General features: G+C 39.6%; 1 protein-coding gene across 24 annotated transcripts in view; it reads right to left on the bottom strand.

Moving 5' to 3' along the window:
* Camk2d (calcium/calmodulin dependent protein kinase II delta) overlaps positions 1–16447 on the bottom strand; it is a 239069-nt gene that overhangs the window by 44673 nt on the left and 177949 nt on the right. For all 24 annotated transcript variants that reach the window (XM_051165807.1, XM_051165828.1, XM_051165820.1 and 21 more), the window contains exons 8-11: positions 12902–12985; positions 2543–2637; positions 1033–1155; positions 195–278 (exon numbers count right to left, since the gene is read on the bottom strand). In XM_051165807.1, coding sequence (XP_051021764.1) covers positions 195–278; positions 1033–1155; positions 2543–2637; positions 12902–12985 — 386 coding nt within the window. The remainder of the gene's footprint in view (positions 1–194; positions 279–1032; positions 1156–2542; positions 2638–12901; positions 12986–16447) is intronic.

Below are 16447 nucleotides of genomic sequence, written 5' to 3'. Positions count from 1 at the left end.
ATTGTCACATCCGGCCCACTTCCCGTCCTGGGTTCAATTATGGAGCACCTTCAGTTTCCCTCAGATCCAGGAGGACTCAGTATTGAGATGTACAGTGTTAAAAGCTTTGCTAAAACTTCCCCTTTCGTCGGCTTTTCTTTTCACCTCACAAATCAGCCCTCCCACTCCTCCCACAACAATGGCAAATTTCTTACCTTCAGTTTCCGTCTAGCATTAAATTTCTTCAAGCAGTCCACAGTCTCCTGCCTGTGCATCATGGAAGCAACAGTAGAACGTTGCTGAAAGAAGAGAAGAAAGGGTGACTTGATGATAGTTAAAGCATACCAAGGGCAATAAAGAGTCTCAGGTCCAACCTTTACGAATGGCACCTGCATGCATATAACCAACTTGCATTACTCTATAAGAATGCATGGCTTTGTAAAGACTGTCAGTGACTGAGCTCAAGCACACTGATGGATAGAATGTACAGAAACGCTGATCATTAACTGCCAGGTCACCATTTTAGCAAGCATTTCATCACATTTCTATTAGAATACCTCCCATTTACTTAGCATTATATAGCAACCCTTGACATTCACGGAAGGGTTTAGATCCCCTTACACTTTACTTTTCCTTAGAGCTTCTATAAGACACTCAGACTACTGAAGCTATCCTGTATCCCCTAAAACCATCCCTAACTTCTACATTTCACATATTTCAAAGGCTGCTTACTCATAAAGAACTGGAATTTATAAAAAGTTCCTTCCTGGGATACAGTAAGGTTTGGTGTCACTTTCTCATGAGTCTTAATCAATAATTGGCATGGAACATACTCATTCCTGCTCCTGTAGGCAATATTTAACAATATGTGCAGTTTAGAGTTTGCTACAGGCAATGGTGATTTTCACTATTATAAAATTCATTTGTTAAACACCTTGAGTCCAAACTACATTAAAGTTCATCTTTCTCTGCAAGATTATTATAAGTCTATGAAAAAATGACTAAGGGTTTATTTTTCAGCTTGGCTCCAGGGGTATATGAGAAATGACTTACACAGATCCATGGGTGTTTCAGTGCCTCAGAGGCTGTGATGCGTTTGGCAGGGTTGATGGTGAGCATCTTGTTGATGAGGTCTTTGGCTTCAGGTGTCACTGTGTCCCATTCTGGTGATGGAAACTTTAAAGATAGAAATTAGTAAAAAGCTTTTAAAAATAGACACACTAAGCCAGACATGTTGGTACATGTCTCTAATCCCAACACTAGGGAGCCCGAGGCAGAAGGACCAGGAGTTTCAGGCAAGCCACAGTTATATAGCAAGATCAAGGGTAACCTGGCATACGTGGCATCCTGTCTTATATATCCACCCCAGAGTCAAAAAGCCAAATATATTCCTTATTTCTGTAAGCAGTGAACTGTTTCATAATATTTATTACATAAGTTATATCAAAAACAGATTAATTCACACGACTGACTAATGATACAAAAAGAAAAACTGACAAGATAAAGTTGGTCAGGTTTATTTTCATTTTGATCCACTGGCTTTGATGTGAGCATGTCTGAAATATCAATGTATAAATTTCTAAAACACTTATCTAGAAATAAGGCTTGCAAAATAGCTACGCTCTTACAAGTGGGTGCCACATGGGCTGACTGGAGAAAGAAATCACCTTGAATTGTCATCATCGTTGATTGTTTCCAACAAGAAACCATTTCTCCATCATACAGTGATTTGAAGAAGGGTAGACTTGACAACTGGCTTCACAGCGGCTGGACCAGGAAGCAGGTCCAAAGCACTCCCAAGCCAAATTTACACCCACAGAGGACTGTGGTCACTGTTTGGCAGTCTGGTGCTAGTCAGATTCACCACAGCTTCCTGCATCCCAGGAAACTATTACATCTTAGCAGTGTGCTCAGAAAATGGGTGAGATACACCAAGAACTGCAGTGCCCACAGCTGCCTGGTTCTTTATGACAACACCTTCCTGCATGAGGCACAATGTGTCAAAAGTGGAATGAATTCATAAATTGAATGAATTGGACTAAGTCATCTGTTATAGCTACCTGGCCTCCCCCCAGCTGACCAAACATCTTCAAGCATCTAAAACACACTTTAACAATTAACAGGATGCAGAAAATATTTTCTGGAAATTCATTGACTCCAGAAACAAGATTTTTTTATGCAATGGAAATAAACTTATTTCTCACTGTTAAAATATATTGATTGTTTAATATATTTAATATATTGATTAGCTGATTTATAAAGATGTGTTTGAATCTAGTTATAATGACTTGAAATTTATGGTCTGAAACTGTAAACCTTTTGCACCAACTCAAAGCTCATCCTATTTTTGATAATTAACCTTCCTTTTACATAATAAGTATATTTTGTAATAGATAGACTGTTCTTCACAGGTTAAGAAAGAAATTTACCCCACACTAGTTAATAAATGACAGAACATCAAATTATTAAAAAAAAATAAATAAAGCAAGAGCAACAATGCCCTTGCCCTTGGCCATGAAACAACCCACCCTCATCCAAAGTTGTATGGATACTTAATACATACATCGTAAGCTCCAGCCTTGATCTGCTGATACAGTCTATGCTGGTCTTCATCCCAGAAGGGTGGGTATCCCACCAGCAAGATATAGAGGATGACACCTGAGGAGACCATAACAGACAATGAGTCAATGTGGCTGACCAATAGGGTATGAAGAGAGAGGGAGGTGCATTGAGGATGACTTCAGAGAGACACACTGTTACCTGTTCTAAAGCTTCCTGTCTCTGGAGGGGGACAGCTCTTCCTTTCTCCCTTGTGCTCCCCACTGACACCTGGTCAGTCCACCCCCATGGAACAAAGCATTGCAGGCAGGTAGGTCAGCCTAACGATGAAATACTCCTGTCATGGGACGTGTTTTGCCTCCCTGGATTCTTCTCTATATAGATTCTAGCCAAGTTGATGCTTACTTTTTTTTTTTTAAATCTACTTTCTTATTTACTGACCATGAAGACCTTTGTTGAATGTAGTATCCCAATTATAAATCTATATTTTAAATCACTGGTATCTCTTGAGATACTGATACCATACAAAAAGACAACCATTTTCTCTTCAATAATCTGAGCTTTCAAAACTGAAAGTTTTTCTGCCAAATAAACGTCATCGAAGAGCCATATATTATAGTGAAGTAAAAGAGGAGAGTGCCATTGCATGCAAAATCCAAAGTCATAAGCACCTAGTTGTAATACAATTTGGGATTCATTGTGAAAATATGTAAGTATAGGCATTGTTGGCACACACACAAGACTGGTTCCAGGATTGCCTCAGATATCAAAGTCTGCGCATGCTCAGGGCTCATTTTCAGAACTGCGGAATTCATTAGAGCTATAAAATTCTGTGGATTTGAAATAATGTATAGGTTGCTTAACCTCAAAAAGCCACAGGAATGCTGTAGGAGTTGCTGTGCTGTGTTGCCTAGAGACAAGGGGGAAAGTCTGTGCACATTCCGTGATACAACTGTGTCTTCCTCCCCCAAATATTTATCTGTGGTTGGCTGAGTCTGTAGATATAGAGCCTGCCTACTGAAGGGTGTCTGCACTTATGAGTTAGTCAATACATGATTCAACATTTAAATTATTTTAAATAGACTCATAGACTTTGAATTTCATCTGAGGTGATATATGCATATATTCTCCTTAAAATGAAATTATGATCCCATTTGCCTTCAAATGTCCTTCTGTTACTTTTCACACACTAATAACCTGCTAAGGTCTTTGTTTCTTTTGTGGTAGATTTTCCTAATGAAGGTCTGAGGTTCCTCTGGCCTTACTTTAAGCTCCACCCCTGCTGTTTCCTTAAGCCGGGGAAAGTCCAAGGGAAAAGACTAGGGCAGGTCAATCTCTGCCCAGACACCCTGGGAGGTTTTCCCTTGTGGGTGGTGGCCCCCTGGTTTCTGGAGCTCTTGGTGGTACAGATCTTACCCCACCCTTGTCCATTACTCTTGACTTATTTAGTCAAAAGTTAGCACTGAATTAAAAAGGCTTTGAAGAAGCAGTTTCACCTCCTGGGACTTTCATAGCCTACTTCAGGAATGCAATTTGAAATAAGAGTTTCAGCGTCTAGGACAGCTAGAGAATAGTTTCGTAGTGGAGGGCTTGCCTAGAAAGCTTGGATCCCTGGCTGGGGCTGATCGTCATCACTGCAAAGGATGCAGACAACCAACCAAAGCCACCCATGTAGAGCCAGCCACACAACAACCCCTAGAGAGTCACATGGCGGGATGACAGTTTTTATCTTGAATGTCCCCAGGTGCCACATGCTAGAGTGCTGGTCCCCAGGAGCTGTTATGAAGAGGTAAATCCTACAGAAATCTCCAAGTGACTGGAGTATTTTGGACTCTTGACACTCCTTCCTCTTTTGCTCCTGGGTCATTAGGTTAATGGTTTTGTTCGGCCATGTGCTCTGGCTATGAGTTCAGCGTGTGCTCACCACAGGCTCAAATGCTTTGGAGGCCAATATATCGTGGACTTCAAGCTACAATAAACCTGTCATCTTTGCAAGGTGATTATCTGTGGCATTTTGTCTTAGTAATGGGAACATGATTAACACAAAATAACACATTTTAGGTATTACTCAGTTTTAAAAAACTATCATGGCTTATATACCAAGGCTGAAAATGTACTTTATAAATTGTACTATTGTAGACTTAATGTGCATTACTTTAATGTTCGTATTATTTTTCGTATCTGATGGAAGAGATGAATCAATAGTAATGATAGTCATGGTGATGACCAATAACTGTAATTATTTTTTCCTAGGATGAGTTGAAAAGAAACTCATTTAAAATAGTTTTAGTTCTCACCTGTGATTCAAGGCATGAAGAAAAACATTTGTTTTGTAATATCCAACATTGTCTGGTGAGTCTGGATATTTTTCTAATAAACATGGAGTTGGGTTGTTAGAAAATGATTTAATAGCGTCTTGGCTGAGGCAGTTTGCACTCTAAATCAGGCTTTTCTTCTTTGGGGCTCTTGCACGCAGATGACACCTGACATCACTTCTCTGGGAAGCAGAAGCTCCCAACAGCCTTTCATTCAAGGGAGAGCCAGCAAGGCATACTATATGCACACTGGACAGCAATTTCCTCAAGACTGAAACACTCCACACTGCAGGGAGGCTTGCTAAGGCTCAGGAAGCTCTGCATCAGAACTTCCATTCCGGAAAGAGGCTCAGCAAGTTGCAAATCTTATCTAAGGAAGACTGTAAAACTTAACAGGTCTCTCTTTCCCCCAAGGTTACTTAAGCAGCAAGCACTGTTGGGGAGAGAAGACTCGCCCTGCTCAAGCCGCCTTCACACTGTGCAGAGTTCCAGGATGGCAGCTTTTGTGAGTTGCTACCCACGGTAAGGTGTGATTTTGGTCACAGGAATGGTTTTGAGTCATCCATCCTCATATAAGCAACATCAGTAAATACAATGGTTCACCAGCTTGGACTCAGGTGTAATCAATTTTTTGATCTGTAACTGGTGCCGTATTTCAGGTGAGTAGAAATCTCCCCAGGAAAAGTTACACAGCACCTCATGGCTTAGTCATTCGATAAACAATAAAGCGCCTTATACAGAACATATACTCTAAATGCTTTAGCATAAATAGTGGAAATAAAAAATGAGTTGAGGAGGAAAAAAAAGTACTATTGGGTAACTGAGGTCAAACTGTTAATGCCTCTTTAAAGCATTCTGTACGCTTCAGATTTTCTCACTCGAGCCCACGGGCTTCTGAATTGTGCTTCCTTATAGTTCTGTTCTCTGAAAATAAAGAACGGCCAGTGGAGTTGTAGCATAGTGATGCTGTCACACCGTTGCTTCTTCATAGGTAATGTGCTTTAACGTATTGCTCCACTTAATCCTATATAGTGGTAGATATATTAAAAACAAGGAGACTAAGTGGTTAAGTTACTAGCAGGCTTCTTGATGGTACCACTTTCAAAGTTCTCTGCGGCTATTTTTCCTCCATGGTAGGTCTTCTCACCTAAATCAACCTAATCAAGATAATTCCCCACAGGGATGTCTGAGGATTAACCTAATCTAGGTCCCTCACAGGGGTGTCCAAGAGTTAACAACCTAAATGATTCCTCAAAAGGGTGTCTGGAGTTTAACGTAACCTCGATGATCCATCAGAGGGGTGATTAACCTGACCTACTTGATCCCTCACAGGGATGCCTGGAAGTTTGTCATCTAGGCAATTCTAGATCTTGTCCAGTTAACAATTAATATTAACCACACAATGAGGATTTCAGGGGTACTGATGTAACCTCCAAATGCCAGCTGTCTCTAAGGACATAAGTGGCCTTTGCTAGTAACTGCCTGAATGGCTTGCTAGATGGCATTCTAACACATCCCACCTTTCTAAAATGGGAAGGCCTTCTCCTGCTTCTTGATCACTCTAAGGTCCAGTCCACATAGGAAAGGCTGAGCAATGGCCCACATCTTTTGACCTTTATCAACTTGTTTTTGTAATCACTCAATTGACTCTTAAATGTCTTCCAAATTTCAGAATGCTCCTTAATTTTTACCATCATAAACAAATGGATTTAATTTTTTGTCTGTTTTTCTTAGCAAGCCTCTAACTGTTCCACCTCTTGCAGGTAGAAATGAGCTTCATGTTGGCTCCTGAGTCCTGTGAACACAAACCTAACATTCTTTAATTTTTTTTTCTTTCTGAAATGACAAGATACTCCTGTCCTCTCCCTGGCTGAGATGTGGAATCACCTAGTACTATGATTGATAGGAGGGACAAATAGTATCCCAAGACAAAGGGTGATCACTTATGTGGTCTCTGTGGAGATACACATACATTGAAAATGAATGGAGAGACATACAGTGGTGGAACCTACATATCAAAAGAGATTTAAGAAACTAAATATAATAAATTAATAACAAACATATTAAACAAGAAAATGAATAGGGAAAATTGAAGACAAACACTTATACTAGCCATTGCTATGGAATTTTAGTAAGTCATACTTACAAATGGGGTCTTTTTTCTGTACTTCATGATATACTGGCATGAAATTTGTATTTGGAATAAAACAGCCTCAGGATAGGGGACTAAGTGGGGGTAAGATGAAGGAACCTCAGATGTTCATCACGCTACTCTCTTCTTGTGTATATTTGAACATTCCTAAAATCAACAGCCTAAAAACCATTTTTGACACAATTGGTTTCACATAACATTGTTAAATGATGCTACCTAGTTTTCTTTGGTTTATATATTAATTTGTGATTGGAAGATAAGAGAGAACTTTGATTAATTAGAGTTTGCAGAGCACTGATTACTGATTAGCAGAAAGCCTATCAAGAATATCCTAAACTTTTTAATAATGAAAGCTAATGTTAGAGAAAATGATTAAGTCTCTAATCACTGTAATGATCAAACATTGTAAAGACCTTTCTCGTGGGAGAAGAAATGATGGAAAGCTGAGGAGCTGAGGTGAAGCTAAAGGAGAAACCACCCAAGACATTGACTTCACCTTGGTAAGTGGAGCACACTCTACTGGGCAAGGAGGATCTGGAAATGCACAATTAGCCAGAGGGACAGGCAAGGTCCACCTGGATTGTGTAATTCTCTTATGATGGGAAGTGCTAAACAGTAATCATGGGATGAACAGGAACTAGAAAAATCAAAGCTAGCAGGATAAAAGCCATTTCTCAGAGGATAGAACTATCTATGCCATGGAACAGGGTTGGCAAAGATGAATAATAAATGTTGATACTGCCCCAAATAGAAGGCTCAGGTATCTGGCCAAGATGACTAAGGGGTATCTACAACGGACTAAATGTCTGAGTCTTCTCAAAAAAAATTATATGTTGAATCCCTAAGCTCCTTTGGGATGCTTTGTGGAAGTGGAAGGTAGCTAGTTCACAAGGGCGGGGTCCTTAAAAAAAAAAAAAGAATTAGTGCCCTTTAGAGGTCAAAGCATTATCTGAAGAATAGGAGTAAGACATTGGCAGTATTTAATTTTGAAGAGACCTCACTAGAACCACCACTGGCTTCATCTTCTTAGTGTCTCAGCTTCCAAACTATCAGCCACACATCTGAAGCACTTCCATGCCTCTGTGCTGCTTTGGTACAGCAGCCTGGACACCACCCATATGCTCTGCAATCTTTGTTGTCTTGTGTACAAATCCTAAAATCTGCTTCCCTAAAGGAGATTCTACCTGGAATGGGCAGTGGTACCAAGTATGGAATTCATCAGAATTATATGGCAAGCTTGGAAAAAAAATGCAAGATCCTCAGCCTTACCTGATAGACTTTATTTTATTTTATTTTGCAGTTGTATTTTTAAAGGGAAAGCATTATATTTAAACACAGAGCATTGCGTTGCACATGAAAAAGATGCACAGTTTTCAAGGGTACTGTTCAGCGGTGTCAAGTAGATTCACGGTGTTAAGAGTGGCTCTCCAGAAGGCTCGTGCCTCTCAACATTGAAACCTTTCCTCCCTCTTTCTGGCTTTGTAAATTAAACTGCTTCAGATACCTGGACATAATCATGCAAGACTTGTCTTTTTTATGCCGTTCTTTTATTTTTACTAATGTAATGTCTTTGGTAGCACATGTGAGAACATTTCCTTTCTTTTTAAGGCAACATAATATACTATTATGTATGACATCGTGCTTAATAGACTTGTCAACAGCTATCTTTACCTTCTTGTGAACATTGCTATTATGAACAGGTAGACACAGTTCCTAAAAGACTCTTTCAAGTCTTTTAAATATATACACAGCAGTGAGATTGCTGGACTATATGACCACAGAGAGTGTTATCCAAAACTTCTGGGACATGTCCCAGAAAGCTGAACTTTTGATAAGACTTCAGGTCATACGTACAATCTGAGGTTCACGATGTTAAAAGCAGCAAATTTGGGGAATTACATATGCTCAGTCTAGAGACATTTAAGAAAATGTCACACGCTCTGAGCAGAAGGTTAAGATTATATTCGAGAGCAAAGTCCTCTTGGTGGCTACTGTTGAAGACAGTGATAGACAGTGGTGGTCCAGTGTCAGGCAGCTACAAAACTGACAGCAGCAGTTTACTGTCAACTGGGGGGGTGGGGTGGGGATGTCAGCCTAACAAAATGCCCAGTGTTGACTTTTTCCAGGTGAAGTATGAGAAGGCAGTGTCCCTGGGATTATGTGCCTAAGGACACACAGTTTACTATGCAAGAAAAGAAGAAACATATTCCATAATAGTCCAAAGGTTTGGCCAAAGTCATGGTACATTCTGTGACGGTCAGTGATATACTGTTACTCATGACCATTCAAAATGACATCTAATATGACAGATAAAGTTGTAAGAAGCATAAATATATTCTGGGAGGCAAGCCTATGTTTACTGGCTTCCCACCTCTATCCTCTGTCCTTTATTTTTAAGGAATTTTTATGAAAGGAACGCTATTAAAACTCAGCAATCCAGTGACATCTATAAACATTTATTCATCCCAGGAGGGAATTATGGCAGCTGCTTTATATATAAGAAAACCATTAAAATCAATTTACTATCGGTGATGGCAGAACACAGCATTATGTCCTGCCTCCCTTTGTGTGTGTTATTTACATTTCACTAATGGACTGGCTACTTTCAAAGACCAGGTACCAGTCAGACCATGCTCTGAGATCATAAAAGCAAGAAACCGTGGTGGTGAGATTTCCTGAGTGCAGATAAGTACATGTTTCTGATAGTGTACAGCCTCCTTTTAGTCCCTATATTCACTCTGTGCTGCTGTCTACTCTGTGTCAACCACCAGTATGACAAAGACCCTGCTATTTTGACTGCTTATAGCTTAATTCACATTGAATAAACTAGCTCATTTTTTGGAATGCTTTTTTTCTTAATTGACTAGCACCGTTTCTTACTACACAATCACGTATGTGTTTTTGAATCAAACAAAACTAATTGGTAAGAGAGAAAGTTGATGAATGAAAAAGCTTACCTTCAAGGTAAGCCATAAGATAAAATAAAATGTGATAAGCAAGAAGAAGAAGATGCAATTTTACAATTAGAGTAAATTTGATATTCCTTCATGTCACCCAAGTAAGAGCACATAAAAATATAGCAAAACAGTGAGTTGAAACCAATAACAACAACCAAGATATGCAAAAATACTAATAATTCTGTGCCCAGTAGTGGTCATTTCCCTAAGTCTGTGCTATCAAGAGTATTTAATTGAATATAACAATGGGTCATGTGTTCTCTGGTGGATTTCTAGACATGTGACTAAAAGATGTTCACAGTCTCTGCATCTCTTCCTTCTACTTTGCTTTGGGTTAGACCCCCGCTTAGTTGCTCATAGGCATGTTAATCATTCATAGAGTACCTATATAAAAGCCTGTATCACACAACCCTCTGGTTACTCCTCCAGGACACAGACACACTAGTAAGAGCCAGTGTCTTAAATCTCCAGTGATACCTTGGATTTGTGTCACAGCAAAGTCTGGTAGGACAGACCGTCCCTAAAGGGGGGCAATTATATATGATGGCCCGATTGTATCCTGAAGCAGTTCATGAGAACCAGCCTGTCCCCTAAAAATAGAGAGTTCTTCAGCCGTCTCTAAGCTGGAACTTAAGAGAGTAAACATGCCACACTTTGACCTTTGACCTAGGCTTATTAATCATGCAGAGATCTTGCTCCCTCTACAGTTCTTCCACTACTTAAGCTGAAGTCATACCAACACCCCAGACACAGACTTGTGGTCGTGGGATCTCTTTATTCACATTTATCAGTGAGGTCACATCGATTAAATCTTTTTTCTCTGCTTTCCTATCTCATAGACTCTTTAATAGCACTTAGGGTGGGTGGCCAAGTCTAACTTTTTAGGACTCCTGGAACTAGGACATTGGCCTTAATACACCAGTAACTCTCCTCTTATTCTGGACCAGTAACTGACTTCATGGTTTCTATAGAGTTTAAGATCCAAACATAGCACTCTTTCTACATGCCCCAATACTTCCCCAAAATATGACTCTGTTAAATATTAAAATATTTTCAAGAATATTGCAATACTCCATAAGATCTCTCATTGTCAGTCAGCCTGATTCTTGGTCCAATCTCCTTCCCGTAAGTTCATCAGCAGAAACAGATCTGGGTGGGGAGCTAATTTAGTGCACGGGAAATAATTGAGCTATCTACCTCATTAGTATTAAGACTTGGATAAGAACTGTTCGCACCAGCTCTCACTCAAAGGCACCTTGGAGTTCATTTTAGAAAACAGCTTCAGGAAGGCAGAGGGAAAAGAATGTTTGGGATGTGTCTAAGACCTTAGCCTTTGATTAAGAGTCACTTCCAAACCTCAAGAACGGCAATGCTTCTCTTCATTTTGCACTGCCTTCCACACTGTGAAACATTTCTCCCTTCATATGTTTCTTGTCTGACTCGCCCACAATTCTGTGAGGGCATAATAATCTTATTTTATGGGTAAAAGGAAAGAAAAAGGCTCAGCTATTAGATTCAGTGCAAACCTAAGACTGGAAGCCAGGCATGATTACAAATACAGCCCCTTCTCATAACCACATTTTTGGATGCGGAGAGAACTCAAAACATGCTGGATTCCATCAGTTAGCCATTAAATATCAAGTTGTTGCTAGGGACATAAAGCTGTCAAGGAATGGAACAGTATATCATTTAGACATAGAGATTTCTCTTAAACTAAAACTGAATCTAAGAAGTTATTTCCAGGACCTATAAATCAATATTTAAATCAACATTTTCTGGGTTTGCTGACAAGCACAGGACTGAAACATGCCTGCAGCACACCATAGTCAGACTTTAGTAGTTCATACCTATTTTAAGATACTAACAAGGAGCCTGAGGCTATGGAGCACTTAGAACACTAAGTTGTGATGAGCACCTTAGTAGAAAACTATTTCAGTGTGACTTGCAACACTGGTCTTATTTCAGTCTTCTACCCACTTGAAGGACATGTCAACATGTAAATTTATTATCATAAAAAAGGGTGTTGCAATTCTCCCCATTGTATGGCTAAGTCTGTAAGGCTATTTTTTAATTAAGGTTGGCAGATTAAGGCTGGAGTTAGACTTCACTCACTCATTTTTCAAGATGTACTCTCATTCTTGTAATTCTGGCCAAGCATCCTAGGCAAATAGTTTTGTTGGAAGAGCTGGTTGGCTCAGTAGCTTAGGAGCATAGCATTTGCAAGGGTCTGTACATCTCTGTTCTCAGTGTTCTAAAATAAAGCACTGGCTCGCCAGAGAACTCCTGGATATGCCAATCTCCCTACTCCAGACCTAATCAATATCTACACTTTTCCCAACTCTCCATGAATCTCTGAGATCAAGTCAAACAACACTGCTTGCTACAGAATATGTGTGCCCATCTTCCAATTTATATTTTAAAATCCAACCTTATCATGATGAAGTTAAGAGTGAAGCCTTTGGTAGGAAAAAGGCCTCATGACTCAGATTGATGGTCTTATGAGACTCTTGTACCATATGTGAACTAAAAAAAAAAAAAAAAAAAAAAAAAATGGGTATCTATGAATCCAGAGGTATACCCTCACTGGACAGAATATCTACAGAGACCTTAGGCTTTCCAGTTTCTAGGGTCATTAGAAATACTTTTTAATTGTTTAAGCCATTAGGTCTCTGGTGCTTTGTCATTGCAGCTCAAATTGACCAAGATACTGGTCTATTAGAAAATTTGTTTGAGCCTGGAGTGGTGGTACATGCCTTTAATCTGTGTACCTGTGAACTCTGTGAGTTCAAGGCCAGCCTGGTCTACAAAGAGAGTCCAGATCAACCAAGGCTACAGAGAAACCCTTTCTGGAAAAACCAAAAACCAAAACCCATAACCAAACCAAACAAACAAACAAACTCCCAAAAATCTAAAATTTGTTTGAAAATATGATTTCTTACCACATGCCCACATATCCACTGGTTTTCCATAAGGATCTTTACGCAGGACTTCTGGAGAGAGATATCCAGGTGTGCCAGCAAAACCTAGGGGAAACAGGTGCTTATGAGTCAGGGTTGGCATGACAACATCAATAGGAAATGACCAAGTAAGAGAGACTGCTTTAGGAAGCTTCTTTAACTGACAATAAGGACGGTTTGTCATACCTTGTAGTTTATTTGAAAACACACACACACACACACACAGACACACACACAGACACACACGGTGTGGAGGTCAATCTTGTAGGCTATGCAGTTTCTGTGATACAGGAACACTTTTGCTTAGACGGTTTTAACATCACTCATGAAAGTTCAAACTAAATCCGTTAAAAAAAATAATGGGAAGGCTGAGGGTGGTTTCTTGAAAAAGGTGACACTTAAATGCCTATGACAATCAGTCATATGTGAAAGAGGAGCACAGGACGCTGACATACTAAGGAAAAATCAAGAGCAAATTTTCAGAAAATATTTTTTTAAACAAATATCCTTTGGGTACAGGGACATGAGGTTGGGGATCGGACTGCCAGTAACTGAAAGACTCATTCTGAGAAGAATTGAGTCCAGAAAAATCTCAGTTCAGTGTGTACTAATAAATAACCAGGGTGTACTCATAACTGGCAGATGAGAGGAGACTCAGGGACACACAGAGGAATCACCAGTGAATGCTGACCAGTGCGACCTCCAACTTTGGTGACACAGTGAGGGGTACTGGATGTCAAAGACAGCTATGTATTACAAATTAGTGTAGAATTCAATAAGGAACGCTTAAGCAACAGTAAAAACTGTAACTAAACTCCAGTGGAAAACATTTTCTACTTCTGAAAAATGAGTTTTTCAAATAAAGAATATTTAAAAATAACAAAGGTGACCATTTTCATTTGAAAGTGTTCTTTCAAAAGGCAAAAAATAGAAAATGGAAAGTCTCTTTCAAAGGACACTCAGTAGAAGTTCCTCCAACCATAAACTAATAACTAAGGCCGAGTGGTTGTGTTTACTTACTGGGAGGCTAAGTATCCAAGAAATGAACTGTTCCTCATTTCTACAATGACTTATACTTACTTACCACGTATGAAAAAAAAAAAAAAAAAAAAAAAAGAAAGAAAGAAAAAGAAAAGAAAGAAAGGAGACATATGACCCAGTTACTTCTCTAGCAAAATTAGATTAAATAAAATGCAAAGGAATTTGTGTGTGTGTGTGTGTGTGTGTGTGTGTGTGTGTGCCTAATCTTCACTCATTTGATTACTTTTCTCCTCCTCTGTTTGGAAGAAGGGGGTGGCTCATGAGGAAGGACTCCAGGCAGGCAGCCTCTGCACAGCCTAACTTCTACAAGGCTCACCAGTAATCCACTGAGGTTCCACTGCCTGAAGCTCAAGGATTACCTAAGGGCATAATGTGGTGTCCTTGAAACGGAGTGGTGGGTATAGTTGTTGCAAAATGCTCCCCGGTGCCCGGTGTACTCTGTACTGTATATGTCCTCCCACTGCATTTACTCTCACCATCCCTTTCCCAACTCCTCACGCATGATGCACAAAGAGAATCCAATGGAAACTATCTAAAGTTCTGACGAAGACCAGTGCCCTGAGTGTGTGCTTTCAAATCCCTTGTGCCCTTCCAGCATGTTCTTGTTTTGAGCTCCTGGCCTGACTAGCCTCTTTAAGGTTTCTTGGAAATGAACTTCTCATTCTCACAATGATGCAGATATTTGAGTCTTATTTTTGTTCCATCATCATTCTCACTAGATGTCTATATTTTTCTCTGTCAATTTCACTTTTTATATGCAATCCATGTAGTGCATAATTTAAAACTAGTAATCTTCCATTTGTCTTAAGTAACTAAATCATAATAGATGACCGAGAGCAGAAGAGTTTATAACATTCTAATGACATAGAAGAAAATTACTACTTGAGAGTCAGAAATGAAAAGGTCAGTTTGAGGATGGTGGCACACATATATAAAATCCCAGCACTTGGGACTTTGAGATCAGAGGGTGGTGAGTTCAAGACCAGACAGGACTACACAGTGAGGACCGAAATAAACAAACAAACAAATAAATAAATAAATAAACAAATAAATAAATAAATGGATAAATAGATATTTGAGCCCTCGCCCTGAGACTAAAATGCCAAGAGAATGCCAAAATTCTTATTCTTACTTAAAACCTCTATCACCTGAACTGTCAGTAAATATTTGGAATCATCCATCCAAAGGCATGGGTTTCAGGAAACAATACACTGTACAAAGACCTGGTGAATTCAGCATGCTGCAGCACAGTAGGCAAGGTCTTCTTCATCCTAAGGCTGCAGGGCTGTTATGCTATATATACACTTTCAATGTTATAAGAATGTGTTCTCTCCAGAGCCAACATGGTTTTTAATCCGTAGAACTAACAGGACTATCCAAACAGACAAGGAAAGAAACGGAAGTACCAACTGTTGGAAGTATAGCCATTAGATTATCTTCCCCTTTTAATATTTAAAATGAAAGACATAATGGCAACTGAGTAGAGTAATCCTTCCATAAGGCAAGATCCTGGCAGCAGGCCTCTGTTACCCCAGCAACAATAAAATGCTCAAAACAGACTGAAGATATTGTTTCCATCCTGCACCTTAGGCGAAGTGAGATATGTGTGTATGGTTTGTAGTAATTTGTTTTAATTTTCCAATTTAACAAATGTGCACCATAGGATGTTAATTTTCATAGTTTTGGCCAGTATTCAAAGAGACCAGGATTAGAGAGTGAGAAATGAGTAAAAGGAGCCAAGTATGTGGAATTAAAAATGAGAATGAACATACGATAAAATTGTTTTTACATCTTGCAGTGTGCAGTAGTATGTGACAGAGGACAACCTGAGGTGTAGTGTCTCAGGTACCATCCACCTTGTTTTCTGAGACAGGGTCTCTCTATGGTCTACACCCACCAAGCCATCTAGGCTGGCCAGAAGTGAGGCCCAGGGTTCTGCTACCTGTCTCTTTCTCTCTAGTGTGGGGCTTATCAATACGTGGTGCCATCTCCAGATTAATTTTCTTTTCTTTTCTTTTTTTCTTTTTTGGTTATTTTTGTAGCCTTGGCTGGCTTGGACTCACCTGGTAAATCTGGCTGGCCTGAAACTATCAGAGAGCCACCTGCCTCTGCCTCCCTGAGTGATAGGATTATATGCTTGTGCCACTGAGCCTGGCATTCCAGATTAAACTTTAAATACATTATGTATTATTAGTGTGAGGAGATAGTACTTACATCCATAACATGTGTGTGGAGGTCATACTACATAATTAAACCCTCTGATAAATTCTTAAAACAGGATCTATTTTACCACAGACTTATTCTTTTTAAAAATGTGTATAAGATCTTGTTCTCTCCATATTTTCTGATTATAGGTCACTTTAACATCGGGTCCATTGTTTTACAATTAGTTTAGATGCTGGTAGGTGACGATCCCCATCTTCCAGTGGCTAGAAACTGGCGTTGGGAACCAGGGACTCAGGCTGGGAGAGCACTGTGCACACAGAA

The sequence above is a fragment of the Acomys russatus genome, chromosome 23, assembly GCF_903995435.1.
Source record: "Acomys russatus chromosome 23, mAcoRus1.1, whole genome shotgun sequence".
Lineage (NCBI taxonomy): Eukaryota > Metazoa > Chordata > Mammalia > Rodentia > Muridae > Acomys > Acomys russatus.
This window is presented reverse-complemented; position numbering and strand designations above follow the sequence as displayed.